This window comes from Helianthus annuus, chromosome 15 (assembly GCF_002127325.2).
Source record: "Helianthus annuus cultivar XRQ/B chromosome 15, HanXRQr2.0-SUNRISE, whole genome shotgun sequence".
Classification (NCBI taxonomy): domain Eukaryota; kingdom Viridiplantae; phylum Streptophyta; class Magnoliopsida; order Asterales; family Asteraceae; genus Helianthus; species Helianthus annuus.
Window position 1 is genome coordinate 74,249,561 of NC_035447.2, and position 14,823 is coordinate 74,264,383.

The window sequence follows — 14,823 nt, forward strand, 5'->3', positions numbered from 1 at the left end:
TTTTTAATTAAAAAACAATTTCATCAATTAAAACAAAATCAATAATGATATCAATCATTCAAGCTATAGTAAAAAGACCAACATGCCCTTTTCTCACTAAAAAACAAAATGTCATTAATTAAAACATAATCATTATATTGCTTTATTGTCTTTTAATCTCATCCATCAAAACCAACTTGATCAATGGCTAATATTGGTTCCTACGGTTCTCACAACTCAAGGTGGTTCTCATTTTACTCAATCCCTATGTATACATATGCATGTAATATTACATAATGACTAAAGGAAAAATAACATAGTTAGTGACAAGAATTAGGTTATTTAAGAACATCAAGTTATAATGTAATTTGGGCAAAGGATAAACTTGAGGGACCATAATTGTCAATCCTGAAACTAATTTATTAAAAAAGTTAACAACACCAAAAACACACACTGATGTGTGTTTTGGTCGATCAAACCAGAGAAAGAAGAGGGGGAAAAGCTTCCAAACCCTAAAATCATCTAATCCATCTAATTGAAAGGCTCAAAATGTGTGAATCTTATGCATAAACTGAATTTTGTGATCACCCAAGCTATGAGATCATAAGGTATGTTGAATTTTGATGTTTGGTGATGTTATGAAGTTTGATGAACATCACAAGTTGTGATTCAAGTATGAATTGTAGATGTTATAATCGAATTTGAGATGTATATAAGTCTAGGAACAAACCATTGATTAAAAGTTTGTGATCAAATGCTAAAATTTAAGTGTTTGATTTATAAGCAATGCTTGTGTTAAATGGGTTATATGAAAGTTTGGAATGCATAAGTTATGGTGATTAATTTATGCTTATGAAATGTGATAAACTGAAATTTAGATGTTGATTAGGTCATAATCGGACATAATGACTTGATGAAATAAATATATGGATAATTGATGTTTATTTGTGATTATTACAAGTAACATAAAATCCATCCTTACAAGGTGTTCGATAAATTGCCTAAGTGAAAGTGTTATGCTATAGTAGCGCGATAGAACTTGAAAAGTATCATATGAAATGATTCTTGATAAATTTGGTGATAATGATTCTTATAAATGGCAATTTAATAAATAATCGGGTTGTATACTATAGGCGGCTCGAGGGATAAGCCGGGAGATCAGTCCAGAGGTGATACTCGACTCAAGGGAAAGCTTTAAGGTACGTGGCTTTACGCTTTGTAGTGTTTTTGTCGAATTTTGTGTTAAATAGTGCTTATTGAATAATCGTACAAACTCATTACGTTTGGTTGTTTAAAAGTGATGGATTTCACTTAAACATCCATACGAGCCAAAATGATGAAAAATAAAGAGTTTGGTTGTTTGGAAGTGATGGATTTCACTTAAACATCCAAACGGGTTAAAATGATGTAAAATAAAGAGTTTGGTTGTTTAAAAGTGATGAATTTCACTTAAACAACCAAATGGGTTAAAATGATGAAAATTAAAGAGTTTGGTTGATTAAAAGTTGTCACACCCCGACATTTCCACGTATTACCGGTGGGCCCGGTGGGGAGTATCGTGACGTAGTTGATATCATCATAGTCAAACAACACAAATTAAAAATGCACAGTGGAAGCAAAAGATAGATTTATTTCAACTGAATAAATTGTAATATTAAGTATCACAGAATAGTTGAAACAGATCCACAGGCGGATTGAAAGAAAAAGGAAATTGTTCAACAGACTTAAGCATCTAGAGCTTGCGAGACTTGATTATTGATGCCTGGAGTAGCCAGCCTATTACGTATAGTACCTGCACTTAGCCTTTTTGGAAAATACGTCAGTTTACACTGGTAAATACAACTTAACTAACTCATTTTGAAAAGAGTTTGAAAATTAATTTGAATGCACTTAGGCAAAAATATCTTTTATAACTTGGGATAATTATTTAAAAATAATCTTGTATACAGTTTTACTTATTTGTCGTCCGTCAGGGCTGAGTTGTAGGGCCGGACAAGATTAACTGACACGCCACAGGTATAATGCACACAAGGTTAATTCCTTTAAGTGGATTACTAGTTTTTATATAATGCATCTGTCAGGTGTACGCCTACACCCCGTGCTTAGGTCGTGGCCATTTCTTTGAATGATGCCAAGGATATCCGGGACATGGTCATTTAACCCCCAAAGGCCATACACCAAATAATACAGAATAAAACGAGTTATGTAAATACATCAATCACAATCCGATTTAAATGACTACATACCCAACCAAGCGGTATTATTATAATACCGTATCCCAAGCCCGTATATGGAAAATAAGTTAAGAGTATTTACCTGAGCAAAGTATAAATCAAACACAGCAAGTGTACGTAGCTTTTACTGGGCTCCTAATCTGGAACGAAGGTTTTTTTTAATAATGTATTAGAATCCTAACGGGTCTTTAATTAAGCTTAGACTTAGACTTGTTAGTTTTCAAAAGGAAGACACGGTTCAAACGCATGATAAAGCGAAGACCAGTTTAGAATGTGGTTTTGATCCGACAAGCTTGGACACTTGTTTAATATGGGTAAACTAAACACATTCTGGATTTTGAGATGAAAACGATATGGTTTGACCCGTTTCGGCTAATATATGCAAACTAGTTACATAAGCCGATCCGAACGTGAAAAGTGCGTAACGAGTGACCAAATGAGTCATATACAAGTTTCCTAAGTTAATATGCCTTAAATATGTTGTGACATCAGTAAGATATCTTCTATTATGCCCCAAATGAATTTAAACTCACATTATGCCCCGTAAGGGCATTTTGGTCATTTAAAAGGTTATAAAAGAGTTTAAATATAATTCTGAGTTTCGGGTCTGATGTAATCAGTAAAAATACTTAATTTACTAAGTTATATAAGTAGGGTATAACCTATATGTGAAATTTATCATTTCTAACCATACTATACACCGAAGGGGCATTTTGGTAATTTCACCTAAGGTTCAAAGGTCAAATCTGGAAATCTGAGTTTAAAACTTTTGCTTACTGCTAAAGTATAAAAATTTACTTAAAACATCAGTAGGTATCAAGTCTTATATATCTAAGATGGTTTTAATACATACTATGCGCTTAAAATGCGTAAAAAGGCGATTTTCGGGTTTTATAAGAAAAGCTGATATTTTTATTATTCCAGAAGGCTTAAAATATTCTATTTATCATATTGGATCAGTAGAAAAAAGGTTTGGTATCAAAAGGATAGATAAAACTCATTTTATAGCCTAAAAGGGCAAAACTGACAATTACCGGATCAAGCTTAGAACTCTATGTTATGCTTAACCTAAAAATAAATAAAAATCCCCAAAAATCCCAAAATATTATTTTATATCAGTGGGTAAAAAGTTTAGTATCAAAACTTGGGTTTAGATAGGCTATATGCTAATTACGCCATTTAATTACTAAAAAGTTTTCTAATTACGCTATTGAGCGTAACTCTTAATCTAGACCTTAAACTGATGTCAAATTCTAGGTACAAGTTTATGAATCAGTAACTAAGGTTTCTACTCTTTTACATTTTCCAAATTCATGTTTTAAGGTCATATGGGCATAATAGTCAACATTTAGGCATTTAACGGAAATATGCATATGAATCGGATAACTAATGAACCAAGTTGTATAATCACAGAGGGTTATACTTATATGAAACCTGGTCCTAATAAGGCTCTAAGACATTTCTAAACTATGCTCTAATGGGTCAGAACTGAAAGTCAAAGCAAAAGTCTACTTTTGCGACTTTCGGTTCCGAACCGAGCTTAAACTGAAAATTGTCGAGTTGAACATGTTTAGACATGTTCTTACATTCATTACCAAGTTATATTAATGACAAAACAGGTTGCATAGCTTCTACATTGCTAATTATGCATTAATTTGAAAATAAGCTTTCTCTTGACTTTTTAAGATTAACTTTGACTCGACAATTGACTAGTTAGAGTGGGAATCAGAAGGTGCCCTTTTAAGGGTTTATTGCCCACATAATTACCAACTCATAGGTACTTTCAATTTGAAATTTGACTGGACAAATTAAGATTAATGACAAAGTCAAATCTTAATTACGACGGTTTGACTTTAGGCTAATTAACTAAGCAAAACTGAATTAAGGAAGGGTAAGGACACTTACCAAGGTCCTAAGCATGACTAGAGATCACTAGGAAGGGGTCTTGAGCTCCAGAAACCTCCAGAAATGAGTTGTGAAGTTTTCAAGTGAGGTGCTCAAATGGTGCAACAAGAGGGTTCTTATATAGGAGCTTTGATTCATCAAGATCATGCCAAATAAGTCTATGGGATGATTCCTGATTATCCCAAGTGTCCCTAGGCCTTTATAAACCATCAAACAAGCCCCTAGAATCGAAAAACAAGCTTATAAGTCGGTGTAACTTGCTGAAACAGACATCTGCCAAGTTTTTCTGATGCTGGGGAACTCACGCGGCCCGCGTAAGGATTGGGCCTGACCTTACGCGGCCCTTGTCAAGGTTGGCTCCGGTCAACAAGTTTGCAAATATTGCAATTTCGGTCCCTGGTCCTTCCAAACGTGGTTTTAACCTTGTTTTTTGCAATTTTAACCCTCTAACTTGACTTTTAAGGGCTCCAAGACATAACCAAACACCGTTAAGTCCTTGGTTAACTTTGTGATCACCCGTAAGACCCTAGAATTCAACGTTGACGCTTTTATCCCCTCGTATACGAATACTGTCATAACTTTCTCTACTTAATCGAAACCTTGTGAAATTTTTATCACGCATTCTAGTGACTATAATTAATCATTACAAAGCTTCGGGTTTGCTAAAAGGTCACTCAGAGGTATACTTTAAACATGTTGACACATTTAACCCCTGTAGTTTGTAATCTCTCACTTTCTTTCACAATTAGCTTCGTATGATCCATGATTTATTCGTTTAAGGGTATAAACATCATGTAGGGTTATTGAAAGATATATTTATTCATTGTTGACACTTTGAATCCTTTTACACACACAGATTCCTTGTTTGTCAACTTTAGTCCCTCAAAATCAATTCTTTACACGTTTAAAGTCCATAACACGTGTTGATATATTATTAGACATGAATTTTCGAGGTGTTACAAAAGTGATGGATTTCACCAAATAATCCAAACGAGTTAAAACGAAGTTATAACGCATGTCGGAATGGGTGCGAGAAAAAGGACTTCGTTATAAACCAGCTTGTTGGGTTAAATTGCGATGGTAAGCGTAAACCGGGTAACGGGAACGCGAACTACAAATAGATGGACTCGGATAATGGGTCATGATGGAAAGATTTGAAATTTTTAAAAAAGATTTGGATTAATTAAAGTTCGACCATTGAAAGGTCGAATGGGTTAAATTGGCATAACCACGAACCAGATAATGGATACATAAAATGCAAGAACAATAACCCGGGTTGTGGGGTATAGTCGTAAAAATACTGTTCTTGCGAAAAGATATAACTTCTGTGAGATTGTTTGTTTAAACATGCAAACGGGTCAATTTTTTAAAATATATATATTGAAATCAATAGCGTAAAACAAATTTCGTAAATCCGGATTATAGGTTTACAAGTTAGAAATGTGGGCAAATGTTTTACGGACACGTAAGAAAAAGTTCCGTGCGAAACGAATGAGTAAACGGAAAGATATGGAAAAATTAGTATAAGGGCAAAACTGGAATAAAGCTGCAGTTCAGCTCAACCGTAACTGTGACAACTCGTATTTCAAACCTCTATTTGTGTGCTTAGATGTAACTTGTTTGGACTATACGTGACTAGTTGACGTGTTTGTTGGTAATGGAATATTATGTTTTATTATGCTATGTGTTACGTGATTGCATGTGAATATCATAAGTTTAGTCGCACAACACTAGTCCAACCATACAAACCTTTGGGCTGTACACCTTTCTCTCGGCTCACTATGCTTGGACTCGGCCCACCCCTCTAGCCCGGATATATGTTCACGCATACACACATCATTGGAGTTTTTACTTCTCACAATTTACAATCAAGAACACACACACAAACCCTAGGAGCTCTCTCCCTCTCTCTCGTTTTCCCTTGGAACCCGACGACAACCTCTCAACTCTCGAAGGTTCCTTTGTGTTCATCTTGAATCGGGTTAGTATCTTAACACTATTTGAATGATGGTTGATATTTGTATATATATGGTTTGGCGAAAATATCTTGCATAATGATTTGTGATAGAAACCGTGTGGTATCAATATGTGAATGATAATCTTGAACCGAAAACATGTTAATCGGCTATATGTGTGTTTGTAATTGGATGGACTAACTCGGATAGCAAACTGTTAGAGACCTCATGATAAGGAACTAGGGTTGATGTGGTTTTATGCGTTAACTTGAATGAGCAGGTTCATGATTTAATCTTGATGATGGTTGTTAGTCTATGTTTTGAGTTACATGTTAGTCCTTGAATTAGTTAATCAGATGATCCGGTTGATTGCTTGATGATTGTTCTTGATCTCGTGATGATCATAGTAGTATGAATATGCATGATTTATGAATTGAATGTTGTTTGATCTGAATTGTGAAACTGCCAAAACGTGATAGCTGATGTTACAGAATTGATAAGCTTGAATTAAGGAAATCAGTTACACCTCCGGTCTCGACACAGGTTGCGAGTCGAGAACCCACAGTCTCGACTCGAGACTGTACATTATCAGCACAACCAGCACAACTCGAGATCACGGTTGCGGGTCCGGTTGCGACTCGAGACCGTGTAGTCTCGACTAGTACAGGATGACTCGAGACTTTCTTGGTTGCGACTCGAGAACACCAAGGCCAACAACCCGAGACCGCCTAGTCTCGACTCGAGATCTCTGGTCTCGACTCGAGACCGCGAACATGTGCACACGGTTGGGCTTACACACTGTTGCGGGCTTAAGTAATTGGGCTGTATGTTTGGGCTTTTGTTTGTTACGTGATTTCTCACTGTTGAACATATAACGTATGAATTGTAGAACTGCCATGATTATACATGTATGCCATGATCAATACTTGTACACAACTTGTTAGAATACGTGAAGAGCATATACGTGCACTACCTAAATATGAACCTGACTTGTATGGTAACCATGGTAGGACGTGGTTGACCACCTTATAGCTTGATTGACTTTTCTGTGTATCTACCGAGCAAACCAAGGTGAGTTCACACAGCCAAGGCATGGGATTCCCGGTGGGTTGGGAATGGGTTGAATGATGGGATTGAACAATTACTCGTACTTACACGACTACTAGACTATCTACCATCGTCCTCGGGTTAAGCAGGGCACTTACGTAAAACCTACGTAAACAAGTACTTACCACTGTCCTCAGGATTCGAGGGACACTTACGTAAAACCTACGTATACTCACACATGCCACTGTCTTCCGGGTTAGGAAGGACACTTACGTAAAACCTACGTAAACCCCCCGCGTACCACTGTCCTTGGGTAAAGAAGGGCACTTACGTAAAACCTACGTATACCTTGTACGTACTACTGTTCTCGGGTTAAGAAGAACACTTATGGTTACAAATAGTCTAGTGTATATACAAATGTGGGAAGCCCCCACCAATAGAACATACTATCGGCCTAGTAGAGCCACCTGTTACGAAATGAAACTTACTATTACAAACATACCTACTGTGAACTCGCTCAACTAGTTGTTGACTCTCTGTTACATGCCTTGCAGGACCATAGGTACATGAAGCTTGCACGGGAAGCGCGATCATTGTGGGCACATGGACTGTTGAGTTCCATGTTAAACATTTACTTATGAGAACATGATACTTATGTTGGGTTTTTACATAAATGCTTCCGCTACACAATTGATTATGTTTGGTTTTGAAAACACCTTTCGTATTGATGAATGACATTTATTATTTACACTTATGTTCAATATGATTGGTGGCTTGATCCTGGTCATGTCACGCCTCCAAGCGGTGGTACTCCGCGGGTGGATTTTGGGGGTGTGACAGTAACCTTCGGCTACTAGCCGCAGGCTACGGTAGCCATCTACTGCCAAAATTTTACATGTGTGCCGTAAGCTACGACACATCAGCCGTAGCCTACGACGGGTTTCACCAAAAATGATTTTGCTTGTTTGTTTGATATATTTAGGTTATTATTTCATGTTTAAGCACCATATAACTAACATTTGAGTTGTTATGGGTGTATAGGTGTTAGCTAGGACCTTACGGATGAATATCAAGCATATAGAAGAAAATAACACAAATAAAGTTGAAGCTTCCGCTTTTGTTCAGTCGTTTTACTCAAAACGAACAATGTTAATGTTTTAATCACTAATACTTTCAATAACCTGAATTTTGATGGATGTTTCTTGTATTATCTTTATAAATGCTATTTTATAAATTCTCAGTTTTAAAAAGTATGGGTATTACACTCCTGCTGTGCAGGCGGTGGCTTGGGACTTCGATCGGCGCCTCTAACGCTCTTAGCGATACAAGATGTGGATTATAGAGACGCTGATGGAGCTCCGCGCTCAAGCGGGATTGCCGCCCCTTCCCCTGGCACCGTCCCCACCGCCAGAGGATCAGTAGCTTTAGTTTTTATTTTGTATTAGATATTCAGTTGTACTTTTGTATTAAACATTCAGTTGTACTTTTTATTTTGTATGTACAGACTGATTTTATATATATTTATGCAGTTGATCTTTTATTTACACAATATTTGTTTGGATTGTTTGCGTTTATTTCATACATCTCTTTCGCAACTTATTGAGTTTATTTCATATGGCTCCGGTCAACAAGTTTGCAAATATTGCAATTTTGGTCCCTGGTCCTTCCAAACTTGGTTTTAACCTTGTTTCTTGCAATTTTAACCCTCTAACTTGACTTTTAAGGGCTCCAAGACATAACCAAACACCGTTAAGTCCTTGGTTAACTTTGTGATCACCCGTAAGACCCTAGAATTCAACGTTGACGCTTTTAACCCCTCGTATACGAATACTGTCATAACTTTCTCATACTTAATCGAAACCTTGTGAAATTTTTATCACGCATTCTAGTGACTATAATTGATCATTACAAAGCTTCGGGTTTCCTAAAAGGTCACTCAGAGGTATACTTTAAACATGTTGACACATTTAACCCCTGTAGTTTGTAATCTCTCACTTTCTTTCACAATTAGCTTCGTATGATCCATGATTTATTCGTTTAAGGGTATAAACATCATGTAGGGTTATTGAAAGATATATTTATTCATTGTTGACACTTTGAATCCTTTTACACACATAGATTCCTTGTTTGTCAACTTTAGTCCCTCAAAATCAATTCTTTACACGTTTAAAGTCCATGACACGTGTTGATATATTATTGGACATGAATTTTCGAGGTGTTACAAAAGTGATGGATTTCACCTAATCTTCCAAACGAGTCAAAACAAAGTTATAACGCATGTCGGAATGGGTGCGAGAAAAAGGACTTCGTTATAAACCAGCTTGTTGGGTTAAATTGCGATGGTAAGCGTAAACCGGGTAACGGGAACGCGAACTATAAATAGATGGACTCGGATAATGGGTCATGATGGAAATATTTGGAATTTTTAAAAAAGATTCAGATTAATTAAAGTTCGACCATTGAAAGGTCGAACGGGTTAAATTGGCATAACCACGAACCGGATAATTGATACATAAAATGCAAGAACAATAACCCGGTTGTGGGGTATAGTCGTAAAAATACTGTTCTTGCGAAAAGATATAACTTCTGTGAGATTGTTTGTTTAAACATGCAAACGGGTCAATTTTTTAAAATATATATATTGAAATCAATAGCGTAAAACAAATTTCGTAAATCCGGATTATAGGTTTACAAGTTAGAAATATGGGCAAATGTTTTACGCACACGTAAGAAAAAGTTCCGTGCAAAACGAATGAGTAAACGGAAAGATATGGAAAAATTAGTATAAGGGCAAAACTGGAATAAAGCTGCAGTTCAGCTCAACCGTAACCTTCGGCTACTAGCCGCAGGCTACGGTAGCCATCTACTGCCAAAATTTTACATGGGTGCCGTAAGCTACGACACATCAGCCGTAGCCTACAGCGGGTTTCACCAAAAATGATTTTGCTTGTTTGTTTGATATATTTAGGTTATTATTTCATGTTTAAGCACCATATAACTAACATTTGAGTTATTATGGGTGTATAGGTGTTAGCTAGGACCTTACGGATGAATATCAAGCATATAGAAGAAAATAACACAAATGAAGTTGAAGCTTCCGCTTTTGTTCAGTCGTTTTACTCAAAACGAACAATGTTAATGTTTTAATCACTAATACTTTCAATAACCTGAATTTTGATGGATGTTTCTTGTATTATCTTTATAAATGCTATTTTATAAATTCTCAGTTTTCAAAAGTATGGGTATTACACTCCTGCTGTGCAGGCGGTGGCTTGGGACTTCGATCGGCGCCTCTGACGCTCTTAGCGATACAAGATGTGGATTATAGAGACGCTGATGGAGCTCCGCGCTCAAGCGGGATTGCCGCCCCTTCCCCTGCCACCGTCTCCACCGTCAGAGGATCAGTAGCTTTAGTTTTTATTTTGTATTAGATATTCAGTTGTACTTTTGTATTAAACATTCAGTTGTACTTTTATTTTGTATGTACAGACTGATTATATATATATATGCAGTTGATCTTTTATTTACACAATGTTTGTTTGGATTGTTTGCGTTTATTTCATACGTCTCTTTCGCAAATTATTATACGTTGTTTTAATTAAACATGTTCGTGTAATTTAACAAAATAAAATCGGTAACTTTTATAAAAACAATGGTATAATGAAACGTATCTTAAAAATGACTGTTATAAATCAACTATAATCGGTACACTCACGTTAAACGACCGTTATAAATCAACTTTAAATTGTATATGTTTTATAAAAATAAAACAAAAATCTACAACTTTCAACAAAAAACACAACCAAATGCAACCAAACGACAAACCAACACCCCACTTTTTCCATCAAAACCTCACTTTTTCCAGCAAAAAACAAATAGTCACACCTAAGCGTCGCGCTTTGGCCAAAGCGCAGCGCTTAGGTACCAGGTCAACAGACAAGGCTTGACAGGTTCAGTCCTTGTCTGTTAACTTTACACCAAAGCATAGCGTTTCAGTGTGTGTAAATAGTCAAGGGGCATGTATAAATAGTCTGAGCTATAAAAGTAATAAACTCGGCCGGCTTAACCTAACACGCTTTTTTAAATACACTAACTTGAACCGGTAGTACTTTAAAATAGATAGAACTTGAACCGGTATTACTTTAAAATAGAGTAAACATTTCATGTCACTAGACAAGCCCATCGCAAACCTAACCCTTTTATAATCTGAAAACAAATAGAAACATGAGTTGACCTAAACATATGGATCCAATAGGCTCTCACTCACATGCCGTGCTCTTTGTCGGTGTCCCATAGATAGCCCACTTCCCCTACACTAATATCTTTTTATATTAAACATACTTTATTAAAGTATAAATAAGCCTTTTTAATATAAAACTAGTGTACAGTGTACACACTTGCTTTTCTTTAACAATTAACATTATTAAATCTATAAAACGTAAACTTTAAGTCTTTAAGAAATCCATTTAATATTCATACATAATTTTATAAATTTAAACCAAATTCCAAGGTTACTTAACACCAATGAAAAATTTCAATTTGAGTTTTAATACATACAAAAAACAAAAACAAAAAAACCCAAATTTACATAAACAAAGCAAAGAATTACATTGAGATTTCATATTACAAATTACAATTTACTCAACAAACTACAACATCAAAATGTGTATGTATAATCAACATTTCAAATAACAAAACAACAAATTCAATACCCGAAAAACCCGAACCGAAAGGATCACGAATCGCTTACAATGTCGGTTGACTGGTACGTTTCTTGCGCATGCGAACCAGTAGAACCACAAAGCTCGGCAATGTGGTTAGCCACATCGACCATATTCGGTCGCTTATCAGGGTACTGGGCACAACAGTCGATAGCCAATTGTAACAACTGAACCATATGATCTTCAACATTTTGATACCGAAGTAACTCGAGATCAAACACCTCCGAAGTCCACTCTTCTCGAACCACCGACTGAACCCATCTCGGGAGGTCAACCCCTTCTTCGTTTAGCAACGCGTGTGTTGGTGCTTTACCCGTTAGCAACTCCAACAACAACACCCCAAAGCTGTACACATCTGCTTTTTGAGAAACTTTGCGTGCATCCGTTACTTCTGGCGCGCGATAGCCATCCACACGGGTTGGTGTCGCACTAGGACCAACGAGCTGAGCCAACCCAAAATCAGACACTCGGGATTCGTAGGACGACGTCAACAGGATATTCGATGATTTAATGTTCCCATGGGAGACCGTCGAGCCTTGTGCGTGTAGGTACACCATTCCTCGGGCCGCCCCAAGGGCTATGGAGGATCTTGTTTCCCAATTCAATGGTGTCCTTCCTGCTCCTCTATTTCCTGTGATCCAAAATAGAATAAATTAACTTAAACCATCATTAATTAACTATTAACTATTAACTATAATAATTTGTTGATAATCTAATTTACCATGTAACAAAGCAGAAAGGCTTCCCATTGGCATATAATCATAAACAAGAAGTTTTTCTTCCCCATTGCAATAATAAGCTCTCAATGGAACCAAATTCTCATGATCCATTGCACCAACACCTTCAATTTTCTCTCTAAACTCCTTATCCCCCATTGTAACATCCTTCAACCTCTTCACCACAACCGCGAATCCCGTCTCAAGCACCGCCTTATACGCGGTCCCAAACGTCCCTTTCCCGAGCACTTCCGCCGACGCCCGCAACAAATCATCCAAATCAAACTTCCCCAACTCATTATTCTTCTTAAAAAACACAAGTTTCTTCCCAACCTCACCCGATTTCGCCTTCGCACCACCCGCTCCACCAACCGCAGCCGCAGCTAACGTTGGGTAGCTATCGACATTCTCAACCGCTTTCGATGATTTCGTGTTTGCATTCTCAACCGGCATATCGATTTTAACTTGTTCTGTTTCACCCAAACTCTTTGATGTTGTGTTTTCCTTTTGTTTTCTATTCTTACAACATAAAAAGAATAAAATCAACAAAATTAACAAAAGACCCAAAACAGACCCGATCACAATTCCGGCAATTGCCCCACCAGAGAGCCCATTACTTGAACCCGACCCGGATCCGGATCCGGATTCAGACCCGGTACAAGATGTGAGCGGTTTTCCGCATAGCGAATTCCCGGAGAAAGCAGAATCCGGGAAACCAGATAACTTGGATGGAATTTCTCCGGTTAATTGATTATTCGAGACGTTAAACTGAGCTATATTGGTCCGGGTAAGATCCGGAATTGGACCCGTGAACCCATTGTTTTCCAAATACAATGTAGCTAACCGGGTCAAGTTAGTAACTGAATTGGGAATCTCACCAGAGAAATTATTATTAGCAAAGTTCACTCTCACGAGATTGCTCATACCCGAAAACGAATCGGGTATCTGGCCCGAAAAAAGGTTGTTTTGGAGGAAGAGGTTACGGAGATTACCGAGGGTAAATATATCGGAGGGAAGCGACCCGGAGAGTGCATTAAACCTGAGACTCAGGGTGGTGAGCTCTGTTAAATTCCCGAGGGTGTTTTCTGGCAGCTTGCCAGAAAGTCCCATCCCCGGGAAATGAAGCTCGACAACACGGTTGGTTTTGTTGTCGCACACCACCCCGGGCCAGGTGCACGGGGTCGCCGGCTGGGAAATGTTCCATAAAATTGAACGTCCGCCTACTGAGGACCGGATTGCCAGAATAGCAGCCCGGTCCGCAGTTAGGTCGGGTTTTCCTGTCATAGACAGGGAGAATAAGATGATGCAAATGAAGAATATTGGATGTTTCTCCATGTTGAAGAGAGAGAGAGAAAGTGGTGTAACGGTTAAAAGTGGTGTGGCAGTGGGTGTTAGGAGAGTGGTTTATTCTTGGCTTTCTCTCTCTAGGTAGAGAGAGAGAGAGAGGGAGGAAGAGTGTGTGAATTGATTGGACAATTAGTTGTGGGGTTATGAGTTATTATGTATGAATTGGAAATGTTTAATAGAAAACAAAAAATTGGTGTATTTGAAGATATTTTAATGTTATTCTGATGAAGGATGATGAGTGTTATTGTAGCAGAAGTGAGTTGTTTTTTTGAATATTGTATTGTCACAAATTTGTAGTTTTTAATTATTTTCTGTCCCTTTTTTTTATATCTTTGTCATCAACAACACAATGGGAGCTTTTAATTATGTTCTGCCCCTTTTTTTATATCTTTGTCATCACCAACATAAATTTGTAGCTTATAATTATTTTCTGCCCCTTTTTTATATCTTTGTCATCACCAACCTTACAAACATAAAGAAATACATTTATAATTCAAAGCTTTTATAAGCAGTAAAATAAAACTATTATATATATATATATCTATATATATATATATATCTATATATATATATATATATATATATATATATATATATGGTAGTTAGTTAAATTGATGGATGCTAATGATGGGCTAACGCACCTGTAGAGACATATGCTTTTTAAAGGTAAATAATTTAAAGTTATTAATATAAATAAATAAGAATTAGCTATTCTAGAAAAGTTAATTAAACATTTCCAATTCATACACGGGGTCGAATCAACTAATCAACTATTAATTAATTATCTAATAGTCGGTAACACTTGGCTTATGACCCATGTGTAATTGTTAAATCCTTATAATTTTGTTAAGACAAGTTAATTGTTAAGCTCCTAGAGCATGAGAGACAAGTGTGTAGCTCTCCCGTTTATTTGTTGTGT

General features: G+C 36.8%; 1 protein-coding gene across 1 annotated transcript; it reads right to left on the reverse strand.

Annotated features, from left to right (window-relative positions):
• Positions 1-11,648: 11,648 nt before the first annotated feature.
• LOC110912169 (probable inactive receptor kinase At1g48480) lies at positions 11,649-14,032 on the reverse strand. The gene is made up of 2 exons (XM_022156841.2): positions 12,563-14,032; positions 11,649-12,472 (listed from the first exon to the last, which is right to left on the reverse strand). The coding sequence occupies exons 1-2, from the start codon at positions 13,890-13,892 to the stop codon at positions 11,856-11,858; spliced, it is 1,947 nt and encodes a 648-aa protein (XP_022012533.1). The 5' UTR covers positions 13,893-14,032; the 3' UTR covers positions 11,649-11,855.
• Positions 14,033-14,823: the final 791 nt, after the last annotated feature.